This window comes from Ambystoma mexicanum, chromosome 6p (genome assembly GCF_040938575.1).
Source record: "Ambystoma mexicanum isolate Mex_15411 chromosome 6p, UKY_AmexF1_1, whole genome shotgun sequence".
Classification (NCBI taxonomy): Eukaryota; Metazoa; Chordata; class Amphibia; order Caudata; family Ambystomatidae; genus Ambystoma; species Ambystoma mexicanum.
The window spans coordinates 559,046,440-559,062,395 of NC_090935.1; the positions used below are offsets into that span (position 1 = coordinate 559,046,440).

At 45.2% G+C, this 15,956-nt stretch overlaps 1 protein-coding gene across 2 annotated transcripts in view; it reads right to left on the bottom strand.

Moving 5' to 3' along the window:
• LOC138511597 (interleukin-6 receptor subunit beta-like) overlaps positions 1 to 15,956 on the bottom strand; it is a 665,901-nt gene that overhangs the window by 165,618 nt on the left and 484,327 nt on the right. For both annotated transcript variants that reach the window (XM_069627378.1, XM_069627379.1), the window contains exons 11-12: positions 6,680 to 6,793; positions 5,037 to 5,189 (exon numbers count right to left, since the gene is read on the bottom strand). In XM_069627378.1, coding sequence (XP_069483479.1) covers positions 5,037 to 5,189; positions 6,680 to 6,793 — 267 coding nt within the window. The remainder of the gene's footprint in view (positions 1 to 5,036; positions 5,190 to 6,679; positions 6,794 to 15,956) is intronic.

Here is a 15,956-nt window from a genome sequence, read left to right on the forward strand (position 1 = left end):
AACTGGGGTGAACAGTAAATCACCTGAGAAGAAGAAAGAACTTTAATGTGTGTTTGTTGCATCAGGCCCGCTGAAATAAGAGACTTTGAATGGCAAAGAGACTATGAGGCCCTGATGTTAAGGTTTTGAACTGCAGCTCATGCGGGAGAAGCCAGAGAGTGTGCTAAGTTTGAGTGTGCCGCCTTGTCCCGTGCTGAAAATGTGGGGAAGGGAGTCCAATGGCATGAATATCCTTACATATCATTTCTTGAACACTTTTTTTGCATAACATTGTTTCCCACACTATTTGTATTTAGAAGTAAGGATTTGAAATGGGTTTATTAGCATAGGCCCTTTTATTTTGACAGACACCACTAGGACTGCGCTATTATTATTTGATGATCGAAGCTTGCTCCCATCTTTACATTTAGGATTAGATAGGCATTTTTCAAGCCCAACTGAAGTTCAATAAACACCCTTGAACTGTGATCACTTGTGTTCGTCTGCCTATTTGATACCATGCCTCCCTCACAGTTACATTATATAGTTTACTCTCTAGTGTCCCTTTGGAGTAGGGGATTTCCCTTCAATATATATATTTATAAGAAACACAACGCAATACAGAGCAATTTAAGAAATTAAACAAACACGTACTGTTAGGAAGAATTCTCAGAAATGTGCTAATTCCCTTATACCTTAGAGACCCCAGCTCTTTTTGCTGGACTTTAGGACTTTTAATTTCTAACCTGGAGAGAGTGAGACCTTTTTCCCACTCTCTTGTGTATTTTTCTGTGATTTGGACTCTGTGTTTCTTTTTGACTTTGGAGTCTGACAAACTCCATAGGCATCATCCTTACATTGTGTCACCCAGCACCTTCATTGCAGTGGCACAGGGAAGTCTTTTAGATTTCACAAAGGTTTAAATACCTTCTTTTGGTGAAACTGCCGTTTCCAAGAGCAGTGACGTGAAATTGACTTTACTTACATTTTGTAACTTTCTAGACCCAGCACACGCTATCTTACAATGGGTGTTGGAGGGGTTACATCCCCTTTGTCTAGTTTCTTATGTAAACATTTTCATGTTACCCTTTCTACAATTAATGGCTGGTGGCAGTGGTTTACTTTTTCCTACCATTGTGTGTTTCTACCACGGTCTGCAATTGCAGCTGCAGTAAAGCGCACATGGGTCGCTGTTTTGTCAAAATGACCACAGTATTCTTTTTTCACCATTTCTTGCTGGAAAGGTCCTTCTTGAGATTTACTCTGCACGCCAAACCAGGTTTGGTCCCTTTGTTCATTTTGCCTTTTGGTGGGATTTACTGGTGAAGCCCGCCTCTGGCTCCAGCGTGTCTGGCAGGGCAGGAAGCGAGGAAGGTGCCCGAAACTCCCTGTGCTTAATCCCCTTGGTTACAGGAATGCACGCAAAGGTGATTGGCGGGCTGGATGTCCTTGGAGAACAACCACCCTTCTGTGTGAGTGACAGCTAGGCTGCGAATGAATGGGAGAAACCTGCATAAAAGGCTAGGCTTTTGGCTTGGAAGGCAGAGTCGACCACTGGACAAAGGAATCTGAAGAAGAACTTGGAAGAGGTGCTTGCTGCAACTCCTGGGCCGTTGGTTTGCCTGGTGAAGCCCTGCTGCATTGCTGAAGCTCCAAATTCACCTCAACAAGAGAAGCCCTGCAATGGACAACTTCTCCCTTTGGGTTGGTGGGACCAATTAACCCCAAAGCGAACTCGTCTGGACATCCTCTCGTAGCTGGCTGTACTTCCATTGCTGCTGCAGGAACCGATTGCCAGGGAGAGGAACACCAGAATCGAGTGTATCATTTTTAAGTCGGACCCGAGCTACAGGAAGATCCTCCGGACTCCCATGAAGCAGGACTGACCAAGCCTGAGCACCTCACCGGAGTGCTGGATCCCAGATGCGAGGAAAGTCCATAAAGGTATCCAAGAACCGCTATGGTGCTATTTGCGAGAAACGCGAGGAGCTGAAACCGCAAAGTGCTGCTGATCTGAAGTTTGCCCATTGCAGCCGCCGACCTTCAATTAGTAGTGCAGGAGTCACCAGACGTCCTCCTTCTTGTCCCCATGACTGAGGCTCAGGAACAACAGGATCTACAGACCACACAGGAACAGAAGCCAGCTGGGACCAATTTCTTCAAACCAAAGGCACTATAAAACTAAGAGGACTTACCTCTTGTTGTGGAGCCTTGCTAGCTCTCAGTTGAGATGTCTTAGTTGCCCTTGCAGAGTTGCTTGCAGCTTTGTCCCTCACAAGCCTCTCGGCTTGTGGCCCAACAGTGAGTTCATTTTTGTCAAAGACTTCTAAAACATTGTGCAAGATGTTTTACCTACCTACAAGAAGTGCTTCAGCTCACCTAGAATTTTGTTCAATTAACACTGGCTGTCCTGGCTCCCTGAAAGACTCTTCTTACGACTTTGTGCTTTACCTTTCCCCCAGGAAAGGGTTAATTTACTTTGCATAGGAGGGTTCAAAAAGTGCTTACCTGCTTAAGAATATTTGGTAACCATTGTTTTATTCCCTCATCTTTTCCTTTTGACACTAACCTCAGTATTGCTCTAAATGTACCAGTGATATATCAATGTCCACAGTGTCTTAGTTATTTAAGTGACATCAGGGTGTAGGAAGTGTCTGTGTGCCATCCCAAATGGGTATCTACTGATTTATTGAAACTGAGAGTGTGTAATTTTGAAGTATATTATTGTGTTACATATTTTGCTCCCTTCTAAAGAAAGCTTATTCAATTGACTGTTAAATGAATAAATAATTGTTTAATCAAGAAACCTTCAGTGTGAGTGTTTATTTGGATACTTGTCACTGTGAATCTGTGTGTGATAACCTTACAGCTCAAATTGACCCCTCTTGAGATAAGCCTGACTGCTCAGTCACTCTACCAACTTGTGTAGTACGTGCTATACCAAAGGTTGGGTTAACTATTGCCAAGAGGACAAGACTGGTGCAGTCTCCGACAGGGTACTGCATACAATCTTGCCTAAGACGTACTTAGGTGCAAACACATATCCAAAGCTAGGCCTGCGCTAATAAATACCTAGACTGCCGCCTTACACATATATATTCATTGTTATGCCAAAGAAGTAAACAGTTTCACTGGGTACAATACAGAACAAGGACAAGAAGGTCAACATGCTGGAAAAATGTCATTGCAAAATATTGAAAAAGTCCTCCGGACACAACACTCAAATCATACATGCCTTTTTTAATGGTTACATGCGTCATGAACTCTGGAGGTGATGAGGGTTTCATGTTTTTACACTGTTAGGCTCATTTTTCATCTGGCGGAACGTTACAATAATTAAGCAATATTCCCCTCCCGGTTTGGACCTTACCGACTCAGTAACCCGACCTGCAATATCTGCATGACCGGGGCACTAAAAGCATTTTTTTCTGCCCCGAAGCACTGCAGCGTTTTGGGACAGAAAAAAAAAAGAACCAACCAAGAAAATGGCCACCGGGAAAGGGAAAGTGGAGTCCGTTTTCCCTTTCGTTGGCGGCCATCGGGAGCGGATGCGCTGGGAACAGAAGTGTCCCCAGCGCGTCCGCTCCCGAAAAAAAAGAGCAGAAGGTAAGTGTGGTTGGGGGGCGGGATGTGAAGAAAAAAAGTACCTGCGTCCCCGGCAGGGGGAAGTTGGAAGCCTCCAGCGGTGTGGAGGCGTGAAGCGGGGATGGCCCCGCTCCGAGTCTCCACACGGCTGGAGGCTGCCATCGTCGCCCACCGGGGACGAAGGAGCAAGAAGGTAAGTGGGGTGGGGAGGGCATGGAGGAGGGAGGAGGGAGGAAAGGGAAAAAAGAAAAAAAAAGCCTAACCCGAGAGCCCGGCAGGAGGCGAAGGCAGCCTCTCAGCCATGGGGAGGCTCGGAGCGGGGATGGCCCCGCTTCGAACTGCCTCATTGGCTGAGGGGCTGCTACACCCCCCCGCCGAGGACAAGGCGGCTGGAATCCCGGCCGAGAATCAAAGGATTCTCAGCCACGTAACGACCAGGTGAGAGCCAATCAGAATGCATGTTGCATTCTGCTTGACTCTCGCCGGGTACTAATAGATGATAAGCATGTGTAAACTGTGTAAACATTATTCCCATGTGCTTTCCAGTCCGATTTTCAATTATTGTATTTTGGAGCGAGTGCAGGGGGCAGAATTTGTGCTTTGCCCTCCCCTTCTGATCCTCCACACATATTCTCCTGCATTGTCACCAGCTCCCTGATTTGGATGCTGGTGGCCAGGCACAGCATTCATAGGAGCTGCGGGCTTTTACATGCAGGCAAATTCCATTGTGATCCATAGTAAATGCCGCCTGCATGAGTAAATAGCAGACGGCAATTATTGCGTGACGAAGGTGCAAAGTCTATTTCGTCTGCTTTTACGTTTTTTTTTTTTACTTCATAGAGCAAATGATGAAAAATGCACGCAAGGGACCGTGTTGTACATACGTTCAAATGTAATGGGCCAACTCCATGCAATTGACCCTTTAAGGAAAATGGCCTTGTGTGTCTTGTCTCTATGCCTTGTTCTCAATGCATTGCTTATGGTGCTGTGTGAGCCCTCTGAAAGGGGAAGAAGAGACATTGTAAATCGTGGAATATTCCAACAGCTGCAATACATTAAACAATGATAGGTCCTTATGTCATGGAAACTGTTCCGCTGGAAGATCACTCACATTCCTGCACGTGCACTCCAATCCTGCATCATTGCTCGCACCTGTCACTTTCCCAGGGGCCACAGGCGGCGCCTGAGAGTAAAAGCAATAGCAGTGGTGGCTGCTAACACCAACTTCAATCTGTATTCCAGCTGCTGGTGGCCACAAGCACAAAGCACTACACCGCAGGTGTTACTTTATCCCAGTCTTGTCCAACTCCAAAGGGCCGGAATCCTGACGGGTTTTCAGGATATCCCTCATTAATATTCATGAGAAAAAACTGCATACATTTAGAATCATTGCATGCAAATGTATCTCATGAATATTAATTAGAGGTATCCTAAACATCTGACATGTTAGCAGGTAGGTGTTGATAGTGTACCTGTCGTTGTGTTCTTTCCACTTTCTGTGCAGTATATTCTGTACCCCCGAAGCAACCCCATGCGGTCCTCTTCTGGAATGGCTGCCCATTGAACAGCAGCTGCGTGTTGCGTCACATTGTGAATGGCCACATTGCTGGGGGCTTTGCGAGGAACTGAAAGAAGAGTAAGGGTACACGTCATGTGTATAAATCACAAATCAAATAAATGCCAGATCATTTCATATCATATCATGCGCTGACTGAGAAGTTGTAATATAAACAGTAATTGTTCTACAGCGTTGAGAAGGCAAGATGGCGAATCTGTGGAGGTGCCAAGTACCTTTCACTGGACCAATGCAAACCTAATGCACATATGGGATTTATATAGCAGAACCCTACCTGGGAAACAAAGCCCCCAGGGGGGTTACAGGTAGGGTTCGGGGACAGCAGAGGAGCTGGAATGGGTAGCGCCAGCAGGGGAGCGATGTGAGTGCCAGTAGAGTTGAGTGGAGCGATCAGAGACTGGCAAGGACATCTTTGAAGAGTTGGGTCTTCATGTTGAACGATGACATCAAGTAACGCTTTCAGGTATAAAGGCATCTGAATTATTTATTTATTATTTATTATTTATTTAAGATTCTTGTACACACAAAAAAAACAACCCTTCCCCGGTTTATACCTAATGATCTCAGTTCTTGTAAACCTTGACACCATTTGCAGAAGGTGTTTGCGATGGAGGTCCAGCTGAATTGCTACTTTAGGTGATATAAACTCTTGGTTGGGCCGGCATAGCACCTTAACATTGCCCCCCTCCCACCTCCCGACACATAAGGTTCTGTTCTTGAGCTGGTCCAGCGCTTGCAGGCGGGGTGCGTCCAGGTTTGCTCAGGGATGGATTGCTGCATTAGACCAGCCACTCATTAGAATCCTGCCACCACCCAGGTGTGTACTTTTAAGCTGCACTTTGTTCCACTGGAACTCTCTCCCTCGTATCAAGGAATACAATTCCAAATGTCAGTGGCGTTTAAAACACCCAAGTCACCATCACTAGAAGGTCGAATGTTAACCTTCATATTTCCCTAATATCACTGGTGGGTGGGAGGGTGCTGATATCTGCATTTATTTGCTAAAGGCTTGCCTGGCAAGGGACAGCACCTTGCCTTTTCAGCCTTAATGGTGGAGCTGCCACTCGCCAGGCATTGTACCAAGGCAGGGGCAGTGTCACCATTAAGGCTGAAAAGGTGAGGCCGCTGGAAGCCAAGTCCTTTTTTCCTAAAGCCTGAAGCTCCCGCAAATGAGTGGGAGCCTAAGGCTTTAGATAAAGAAGGCCTCTGCTTCCAGCGGCCTCACCTTTGTTCCATGATGGTGGCACCTGCCCACAGGCATCTTTTGCTTGAAGGGATGTCTTGCAGGTGCCATGCCACCATTATGGATTACAGGAATTTTTTTCTAAGCGAGAGCTTCAGGCTTTAGAAATAAAAGCCTTGTCCTGTAGCGGCTGGGGCTGCCAAGGGAGATTAGTGAGCCCCAGCAGGGCTCTGTCTCAGAATGTGATTTTTTAGCCTGCAGGGGCTCTGCCGCGACTAGCCCTGGCGCACTTTAAGCCCTGCATACATACCAGGATTTGACCTGGGAAAGTAGAGTAAGAAGAATTGTATACCTACCACCTTCAATTGCATATATGTGTGTCATTCCAAATGTACTTCCGTTGGCCATTGTACTGCACTTTTTCAAGGTATGCAGCAATACTATGTATCGTTGCCCCACTTCAAAAGGCCCTGGAAGAACAAAATGACAGTGTTGGCTACGTAGAATTTGCAGCACCTGGTGATCAACATTGCCATCACATTATTCATCCGTACTGTGCCGTTACACATTTCCTTTGTTTTATGCCTACATGTTTACCTAAGGTGTCATGGCCAAAAACTGAAGGCTGTGCCTCTGGAACACAGTGTCTACTGGGCATACGTGCATACGTGCAGCCTATACTTAGTGGGATCTGTGGGTCAATAAGTGCATATCATTACAAAACTCAAGGAATTCCTTATTTTTTCAAAGTAACCATAACTCAGCCACAGCCATGCACTGCTCATGGCTCTACACATTGCGCTAATATGCATGGAAAGTGTGGGGTCTATTCTGCACCAGGATACAAATGCATTGCAGCTGGCTAAGTAGGCCCAAAGGTGCAGGAATATGGAAAGCACATTGTTGGTTACAAATCAAAAGTTCAGCATTTAACCCTCAACTACCAAACATCTAAATAGTGATTTTAGAAAACGTAAAACAATCTAAACGAATTGTGCCCTGTGTTCAAGTGGCCTACTGAATGAGGCCTACTTCCCATTACTCGTGACAGATGAACTAAAGAGCAGGTTTGCTAAAATAGAGAGCTGGCAGCGAGAAATCTGTGAACTCTGCAGCAAGTTCTGGGTTGACTGACAGTTGACAGGCACGAGAGAATGGCACACGAGTCAGGGGGCAGAGTGGCACCCTCTGTTCAAGCAGACAAGGAAACACATGCTTAGGTCATTAGCCTTCAAAGAATGTCAAGTGATTTTATTGCAGACTAAGTTAACAAAAGCAAGGGACATGTTACCTACAGGTTTTGGGAACCAAAAGGGTTTATTAATTAAGTGAAAAAGTATGCATGTAATTAAAAAGGTCTAGTAGGATTACATATAGATTCATATTTTGCTCAATAACTGGGGAACCGTAATAGACAGAGAAACAGTTCAGGTGTCTTTGGAAAGCATATGAAGAGCCCTATCTGTTGCCAGGAATGCCCAGTTAGAACTTGGGAACCAGAGTTATAAGCTGAAATGTAATTGTAGCTTCTCAGAAAAAGTTACAGATTGAAGAGTCAGGAATATGATAGCTTATTGAATCAGATACCTGTCTGTAGAAAGTCCAGATTTTAACTTAAGGTTCGTTCTGGTGAAAATTGCAAAGGTCTGCCATTTGCGTATGCAGCCATGTGCCAACGCCAGACACAGGTCTTTGCGACCAGCATGATCAGACCTATTTAGAATATATGGATTGCAACCCTTTTCTGTAATTTGAATAAAAGTGTCATGTTGGAGATTTTGTAATTCAGAACTGTGATGTTCAGAAATGCAATTTCAGATGGGCAAGCTCCCAGAAATGAAATGGGGCCTGGAGACCCAAGGACCAATTAGAGGGAAGGGGATAGGCCTTTTGTTGGGGGAAGAACAAGAGGTGCCCAATCAGGAGTTTCAACCAATGAGCCAGCCTCTCATAAATTAAGACATTGTTGGGGTGTGGTTGGGACATTTTAGAGATAAGGGGCTAGGCCTTGTGTGAGGGGAAGAACAAGAGATGCCCAATCAGGAGTATCAACCAGAAATCTTTGGGATGTGGTTAGGATATTTAAAACTAGATGCACAGTGGGAAAATGGACGAATAGACTGGCTAACTGATGGAGGCAAGAAGGCCAGAAGGAAGGTGGAACTAAAATCTGGAGAGACGAGGAAAGTCAGGAGACAGGGTTTTGCAGTACATCCATAAATAGAGACGGGAGGGCTTTTGGAGGAGTACCATCCATAACCAGGTCCCATTGCTTCCCATCCGATGACCTAGGATGCCTGCTGACGTCTCCTGTGCACAAACCCAGAGAGATTCAAAGTGAGTAAATGTGTCCAACAGAATAAACCATTGCTGGGTATCTCTTTGAATTAACATCTTCCTCCTATTAATGGGGTGTGCAAACAGTAGTAGATACCTAGCATTTCTTATTAATGAATGATTTCATGAATTCCCACATTGTCAACGGACACTGGAGAGATCTTGGGGAAATTCAAAATCTTCAACATCTTTCCAAGTGTTAACGTTGGGTATCATCTACATTATTGTTGCCAACCCCAATTATCCCCCAAAGTGTAGGAGTGCATTAAAAAACAGAATTCTGAAGTGTTCAACATTCCCTGAACCCTGCATTCAAGCTGAGATCTTCCCAGTGGTAAACTGAATCTTTTCATCTGTGCGGTGCAGACAAGTGTCTCCAGGGTTGAGTAAAGGGAAAATAACTAATTTAAAAGCACACTCTCTCCAGAGAGTGAGTCAGGAACTCCACATTGAATGGGGACATTTTCATTGCACAGTGGCAAAGGAAAGGGTATCATCCTCTGTTGAGAAAAGTCTGTTATTAAAAGTTTGTGTGCTAAAACATGCTAGAAATGAAAGTGTGCAGAGAGGTCAGAAATAAAGAGCGATACGCATGTCTATTCTTTTGTTCAATAGGAAAATGCTACATTTTGTATAAATTGGACACCATACAAAGTATATTGTAAAGCATAATTGTATTGTCAGATTCTAGGGTTCTGCATTAATTACCCTTATATTAGAGGTATTATTATGAGAAACCCAAGGCCCTGAAGTATTTTTTAGAACTGTGGGCCTCATTACACGGTAGGCGGTGAGCCATGGCGCTATTAGCGCCATGGCTCATGCCGGTAAAATACCGGCACCGCCTTGGCGGAAAGGGGATTTACCACCCCATTCCAAGGTTGGATGGGCGGTAAATCCCCCTTCCGCCATTGCCCTTCCCCATTCCCATTTCTGCCCCATAGGGCTCTATGGGAATGGGGAAGGCGCTAATTACGGCAGTGCAATTTTGCGGTGCCGTAATTAGCTCTGAGGTCCCTTAGCGGGTTGGATTTTAACGCCTGCAAAAAGCAGGCGTTAAATCCCCCAACCCGCAAAGGGACCTCGTAGTAAGGCGGTAGGGATTTACCGGTACCGGTATTTTACCGGTACCGGTAAATCCCTACCGCCATCCGTGTAATGAGGCCCTGTGCTTTCTTCTTACTTGGGACCAGGGGGGAATAGAACTTTTGTGCAATGTGGAGTTTTGAGAGGAAGGAAAGGTTTTGTGTAACGGAGTAAGGTGGCGTATTTTGTCTATCCAGATTTTGTCTATTGATTAAAGGAAAAACGTATATTCTTTCCGCACACCAGCCTGGTTCTTGGCTTGTCTATTTAAAAAAAGAGTGAGGCAGTCTTGTGGTGTTATATAAATCCAATGCAGAGTTAGTTAAGAATCTAAGTCATCGCTTATTTGGTGTGGCGCTGTTGATTGGGAGAGGAGGGGAGGTGAATCCCTGTATTGATTGTTGCCCCATAAATATATCCTACAGAAGTGGCCTCTTGAAAGCATGCTTTAAAGTTCAATTGGACTTTGTTATGTTTTGACCGGTTAATCAAAACTAAAATTATTATTATCATTCTATTTATATAGTGTGAATATAGCTAGGAAGCAGCCGAGTGCTGTTCAGCAGGATTATGGGCACATTATCAGTAGCAATGTGATTTAATGCAGAAAGGCACCCTGTGGGTGTGAGTAGCCCCACAGTGAAGGAAATGTCAAGTTTGAAGATTAATAGTCTGGGCTACCAGCAGCAGAGCATTGTTCAGCAAGATTATGGGTACATTATTAGTAGCACTGTGATGCAATGCAGATATGTACCACGTGGGTGGTGAATAGCCTTAGAGTCTAGGAAATGTCGAGGTTGAGGATACATAGTCTGGGCTAACAGCAGCAGAGTGTTGTTCAGCAGGATTAGGGGCACATTATCAGTAACACTGTGATGCAAAGCTGAGGGGCACCCCGTGGGAGGTGAGTAACCTTGGAGTCTATGAAATGTGAAGCTTGAGGATAAATAGCCTGGGCTATCAGTAGCAGAGCGTTGTTTAGCAGGATTAGGGATACATTATCAGTAACACTGTGATAAGATTCATAGAGGCACCCCATGGATGGTGAGTAGGTAATGGCAAGGTTGAGGATAAATAGTCTGGGTTACCAGCAACAGAGCATTGCTCAGCCAGATTCAGGGGCACATTATCAGTAGGACTGTGATGTGATGCAGAGAGGTACCCCGACGGTATTCTAGGAAATGTCAAGATTGAGGATAGTCTGGACTATCAGCAGCAGACGGTTGTTCAGCAGGATTAGGCGTATGTTATCAGTAGCACTGTGATGCGATGCAGAGAAGCACCCCATGGGTGGTGAGTAGCCTCAGAGTCTAGGAAATGTCAAGGTTGAAGTTAAATAGTCTGGTCTACCAGCAGCAGAGCGTTGTTCAGCAGCATTAGGTGCACATTATGAGTAGCACTATGATGCGAAGCTGTCTACCAGCAGCAGAGCGTTGTTCAGCAGCATTAGGTGCACATTATAAGTAGCACTATGATGCAAAGCTGTCTACCAGCAGCAGAGCGTTGTTCAGCAGCATTAGGTGCACATTATAAGTAGCACTATGATGCAAAGCTGTCTACCAGCAGCAGAGCGTTGTTCAGCAGCATTAGGTGCACATTATAAGTAGCACTATGATGCAAAGCTGTCTACCAGCAGCAGAGCGTTGTTCAGCAGCATTAGGTGCACATTATGAGTAGCACTATGATGCAAAGCTGTCTACCAGCAGCAGAGCGTTGTTCAGCAGCATTAGGTGCACATTATGAGTAGCACTATGATGCAAAGCTGTCTACCAGCAGCAGAGCGTTGTTCAGCAGCATTAGGTGCACATTATAAGTAGCACTATGATGCAAAGCTGTCTACCAGCAGCAGAGCGTTGTTCAGCAGCATTAGGTGCACATTATGAGTAGCACTATGATGCAAAGCTGTCTACCAGCAGCAGAGCGTTGTTCAGCAGCATTAGGTGCACATTATAAGTAGCACTATGATGCAAAGCTGTCTACCAGCAGCAGAGCGTTGCTCAGCAGGATTAGGGGTACATTATAAGTAGCACTGTGATGCGATGCAGAGAGGCACCCCATGGGTGGTGAGTAGCCTCAGAGTCTAGGAAATGTCAAGGTTGAAGATAAATAGTCTGGTCTACCAGCAGCAGAGCGTTGTTCAGCAGCATTAGGTGCACATTATGAGTAGCACTATGATGCGAAGCTGTCTACCAGCAGCAGAGCGTTGTTCAGCAACATTAGGTGCACATTATAAGTAGCACTATGATGCAAAGCTGTCTACCAGCAGCAGAGCGTTGCTCAGCAGGATTAGGGGTACATTATAAGTTGCACTGTGATGCGATGCAGAGATACACCCCATGGGTGGCGAGTACCCTCAGAGTTTAGGAAATGTCAAGGTTGAAGATAAATAGTCTGGTCTACCAGCAGCAGAGCGTTGCTCAGCAGGATTAGGGGTACATTATAAGTTGCACTGTGATGCGATGCAGAGATACACCCCATGGGTGGCGAGTACCCTCAGAGTCTAGGAAATGTCAAGGTTGAAGTTAAATAGTCTGGTCTACCAGCAGCAGAGCGTTGTTCAGCAGCATTAGGTGCACATTATGAGTAGCACTATGATGCGAAGCTGTCTACCAGCAGCAGAGCGTTGCTCAGCAGGATTAGGGGTACATTATAAGTAGCACTGTGATGCGATGCAGAGAGGCACCCCATGGGTGGTGAGTAGCCTCAGAGTCTAGGAAATGTCAAGGTTGAAGTTAAATAGTCTGGTCTACCAGCAGCAGAGCGTTGTTTAGCAGCATTAGGTGCACATTATGAGTAGCACTATGATGCAAAGCTGTCTACCAGCAGCAGAGCGTTGTTCAGCAGCATTAGGTGCACATTATGAGTAGCACTATGATGCAAAGCTGTCTACCAGCAGCAGAGCGTTGTTCAGCAGCATTAGGTGCACATTATGAGTAGCACTATGATGCGAAGCTGTCTACCAGCAGCAGAGCGTTGTTCAGCAACATTAGGTGCACATTATAAGTAGCACTATGATGCAAAGCTGTCTACCAGCAGCAGAGCGTTGCTCAGCAGGATTAGGGGTACATTATAAGTTGCACTGTGATGCGATGCAGAGATACACCCCATGGGTGGCGAGTACCCTCAGAGTTTAGGAAATGTCAAGGTTGAAGATAAATAGTCTGGGCTACCAGCAGCAGAGCGTTGTTCAGCAGCATTAGGTGCACATTATAAGTAGCACTATGATGCAAAGCTGTCTACCAGCAGCAGAGCGTTGCTCAGCAGGATTAGGGGTACATTATAAGTTGCACTGTGATGCGATGCAGAGATACACCCCATGGGTGGCGAGTACCCTCAGAGTTTAGGAAATGTCAAGGTTGAAGATAAATAGTCTGGGCTACCAGCAGCAGAGCGTTGTTTAGCAGGATTAGGTGCACAATATGAGTAGCACTATGATGCGAAGCTGTCTACCAGCAGCAGAGCGTTGCTCAGCAGGATTAGGTGCACAATATGAGTAGGACTATGATGCGAAGCTGTCTACCAGCAGCAGAGCATTGCTCAGCAGGATTAGGGACACACTATTAGTAGCAGATGCGATGCAGGGAGGCACCCCATGTGTGAAGAGAAGCATTGAAGTCTAGGAAATATCAAGATTGAGGATACATAGTCTGAGATAACAGCAGCAGAGCGTTGTTCAGCAGGATTAGGAGCACATTATTAGTAGCACTGTGATGCAATGCAGAAAGGCACCCCATGGGTGGTGAGTAGCCTCTGAGTGTAGGACATGTCAAGGGTGAGGACCAATAGTTTACATCACCTTGCTCTCGGCCCTTCTGGTGTTCTACTGTGAAGCAGTAAGGTTGAAGGTCCAGGAAACCCTGTATAACCCTTGGGGTGTATTCTTCTCTCCAGTGTACCGGGTCCACCCTCAATAACATAATACTTTCTTTCCCAATGGTTCTCTCTTCAGAATTGAGAGGTTCTGGTTTCCTTGGGCAGGGGAGCCTCGCTCTAAGACTCTTGGAGTTGACTTGGGCCACCTGTGAAACCCAATGATCGAATTGGGGTAAATCAGTCGCTAGGAATAACTGGGCCAGTAAACTGGAAATTGCAGCCAGAGTCAGGTTAATTTTTCTTCCCAAGATAGTAATTGGGATATGGGTTAACTGCTGATTTCCCTTATGGCCATGTACACAGGCCACCCTCTCGTTTCCTACTTCCTTCCAACCCTGTGGAAATAACCCTGTTCTTATGGCACTTTTCTTATTTTCTGTGTCCAATTTCGCACAGACAATTTTTCTCTCTAAGGTAAAAGGGATTTTATACATGGTTTTAGCTCCAGTATATAAAACTAATTTTTTTTTTTGCTTCTTATGGCTCCTCTCCTTTTTTCAGAGACTTCTTTTCAACTCTTCTCTTCTTCTAACAGAGAAGCCTGAGATTGGGTGTATAAAATGTTATTGTATGATGACTCAATTCTTTCTTTCTTATTTTGGTTATTCTGGCTGGGTTCTGTAAGGAGCTCATGGTGACAGGCACAAGTGATTACAGTTCAAGGGTGTTTATTAAACCGTATGGGTAGGTTGGAAAACGCCTAATCTAAACCTAAATCTAAAATGGAAGCAAGCTTCGACCATCAAACAATAATAAGGCAGTCCTAGTGGCGTCTTGTCAAAATAAAAAGGTCTTTACTAAAAGAAAACTCTTGCCAATCCTTACGCTAAATACAAAAAGAAGTTTGGGATAATGTTCATAAGAAAAAAGGAAGTGTTCACAAATATTAAGTTAGGATGCAGTAGCTGGTGTTCTCGCTTGCCCATGTTTTGAGCATGGGGCAAGGTGGGATTCCGGAGCAGAGCACACGCTCAAGCTTTTCCAGCATGAGGCAACAGTTCCAATCTCAGCAATCAGGGCATTCGGTGGTTAAGTCTCTTTTCTATAAAAAAAAAAGTCTTGTGCCTCTGAGGACCTGAACTATTCGAAGCAATAAACAAAAAGGTTATTTTCCATATACATGTCGGGTGATGACTCTTCACCCTTGGATCCCCCTCTTCCGGATTCAGATCCTCAAACAGTTCGTAATGATATCAGGAACTTCGGTAGTTATGTTTTTGCGCTTCCGAGGGCCTGACAGGTTCAACATACCAAAACAAAAAGTTCAACAAAAGTTATTTAAGGTTGTCTTTTTGGGTGGTGCTTCCTCACCCCAGGGTCCCCCTCTTCCGGGCTTAAGCCCCTCTCAATTTTCAGTCTCCCTTTGTCGGGTTTATTATGTCGTGGTGATGGTTTTTTCACCCCTGGGCTAAGACCCTTCACACGTTTTAGCCTCCATCCGCCGGTTTCACTACGGCTGCTCAAACTAATCTCTTCTGAGACATTCACAAGTCCTTGGGTCTGATTCACAGAGCATTTTCCTATGGGATTGCATCATTATAAAACACTTCTGTGAATGAGGCCCTTAATGTCCTTTTAAACAGTTCACTGTGGACATCCCTCTGCTGGGTTCACTCTTGTCAATATACTGTATATTGGGACTTCAACCTTCGCCCCCTGTTCACCGGCTTCCCTTCTTCGGGTTCACTCTTGCCAACTTTGTCATTCGTACTTTCCTTGATCAACTCTTATGATGCAGGATTCACTTCCCTTATCTTCACAATCATTTGCCAATCAAAGACTTTTGACTGTACAGAGGATTTTACTAGACCCCTGTATGACCACTTTGACCCCTTTCTTGCCTTTCCCAAGGCCTTCTGACAATGGTAGTTTTGACAATTGGGTAATCGCTTAGAGTTTCTCGAGGGTGCACCCACATGATGCCTCACTCCTCTCTTGCTGGTTTTCTCCCTCTTGGTATCAACAGTTCTTTGTACTTTCACAGTTCAATTAGCCGTTTGCTACTTTAGTTCAACACAGATCGGTTTCTTATCGGCTTCCCCTCGACTCACCCGCTATGATGAACTGCTTGGCTTTTCTTCTCTCTGGAGTCAAGATTGGAACCACAGAGACACGTGTCTCTCCAAGGCTTGGTGATCAGCGGAGAAGGGTCCTGTGTACCATTGACATCTGGTGCAACACATGCTGGCTACTGTTTGCAGACTTACGATTCCTTCTGCAGAGGTTTCACTGGCCTTAGTCAGAAAGTGCAATGTCACTTTTCTCCTTGTCACCCTCTCGGTTTGTGACGACTTTCTCCTCCTCTTAAACTGCCGTGCTGATTTAGCTCTCACATCG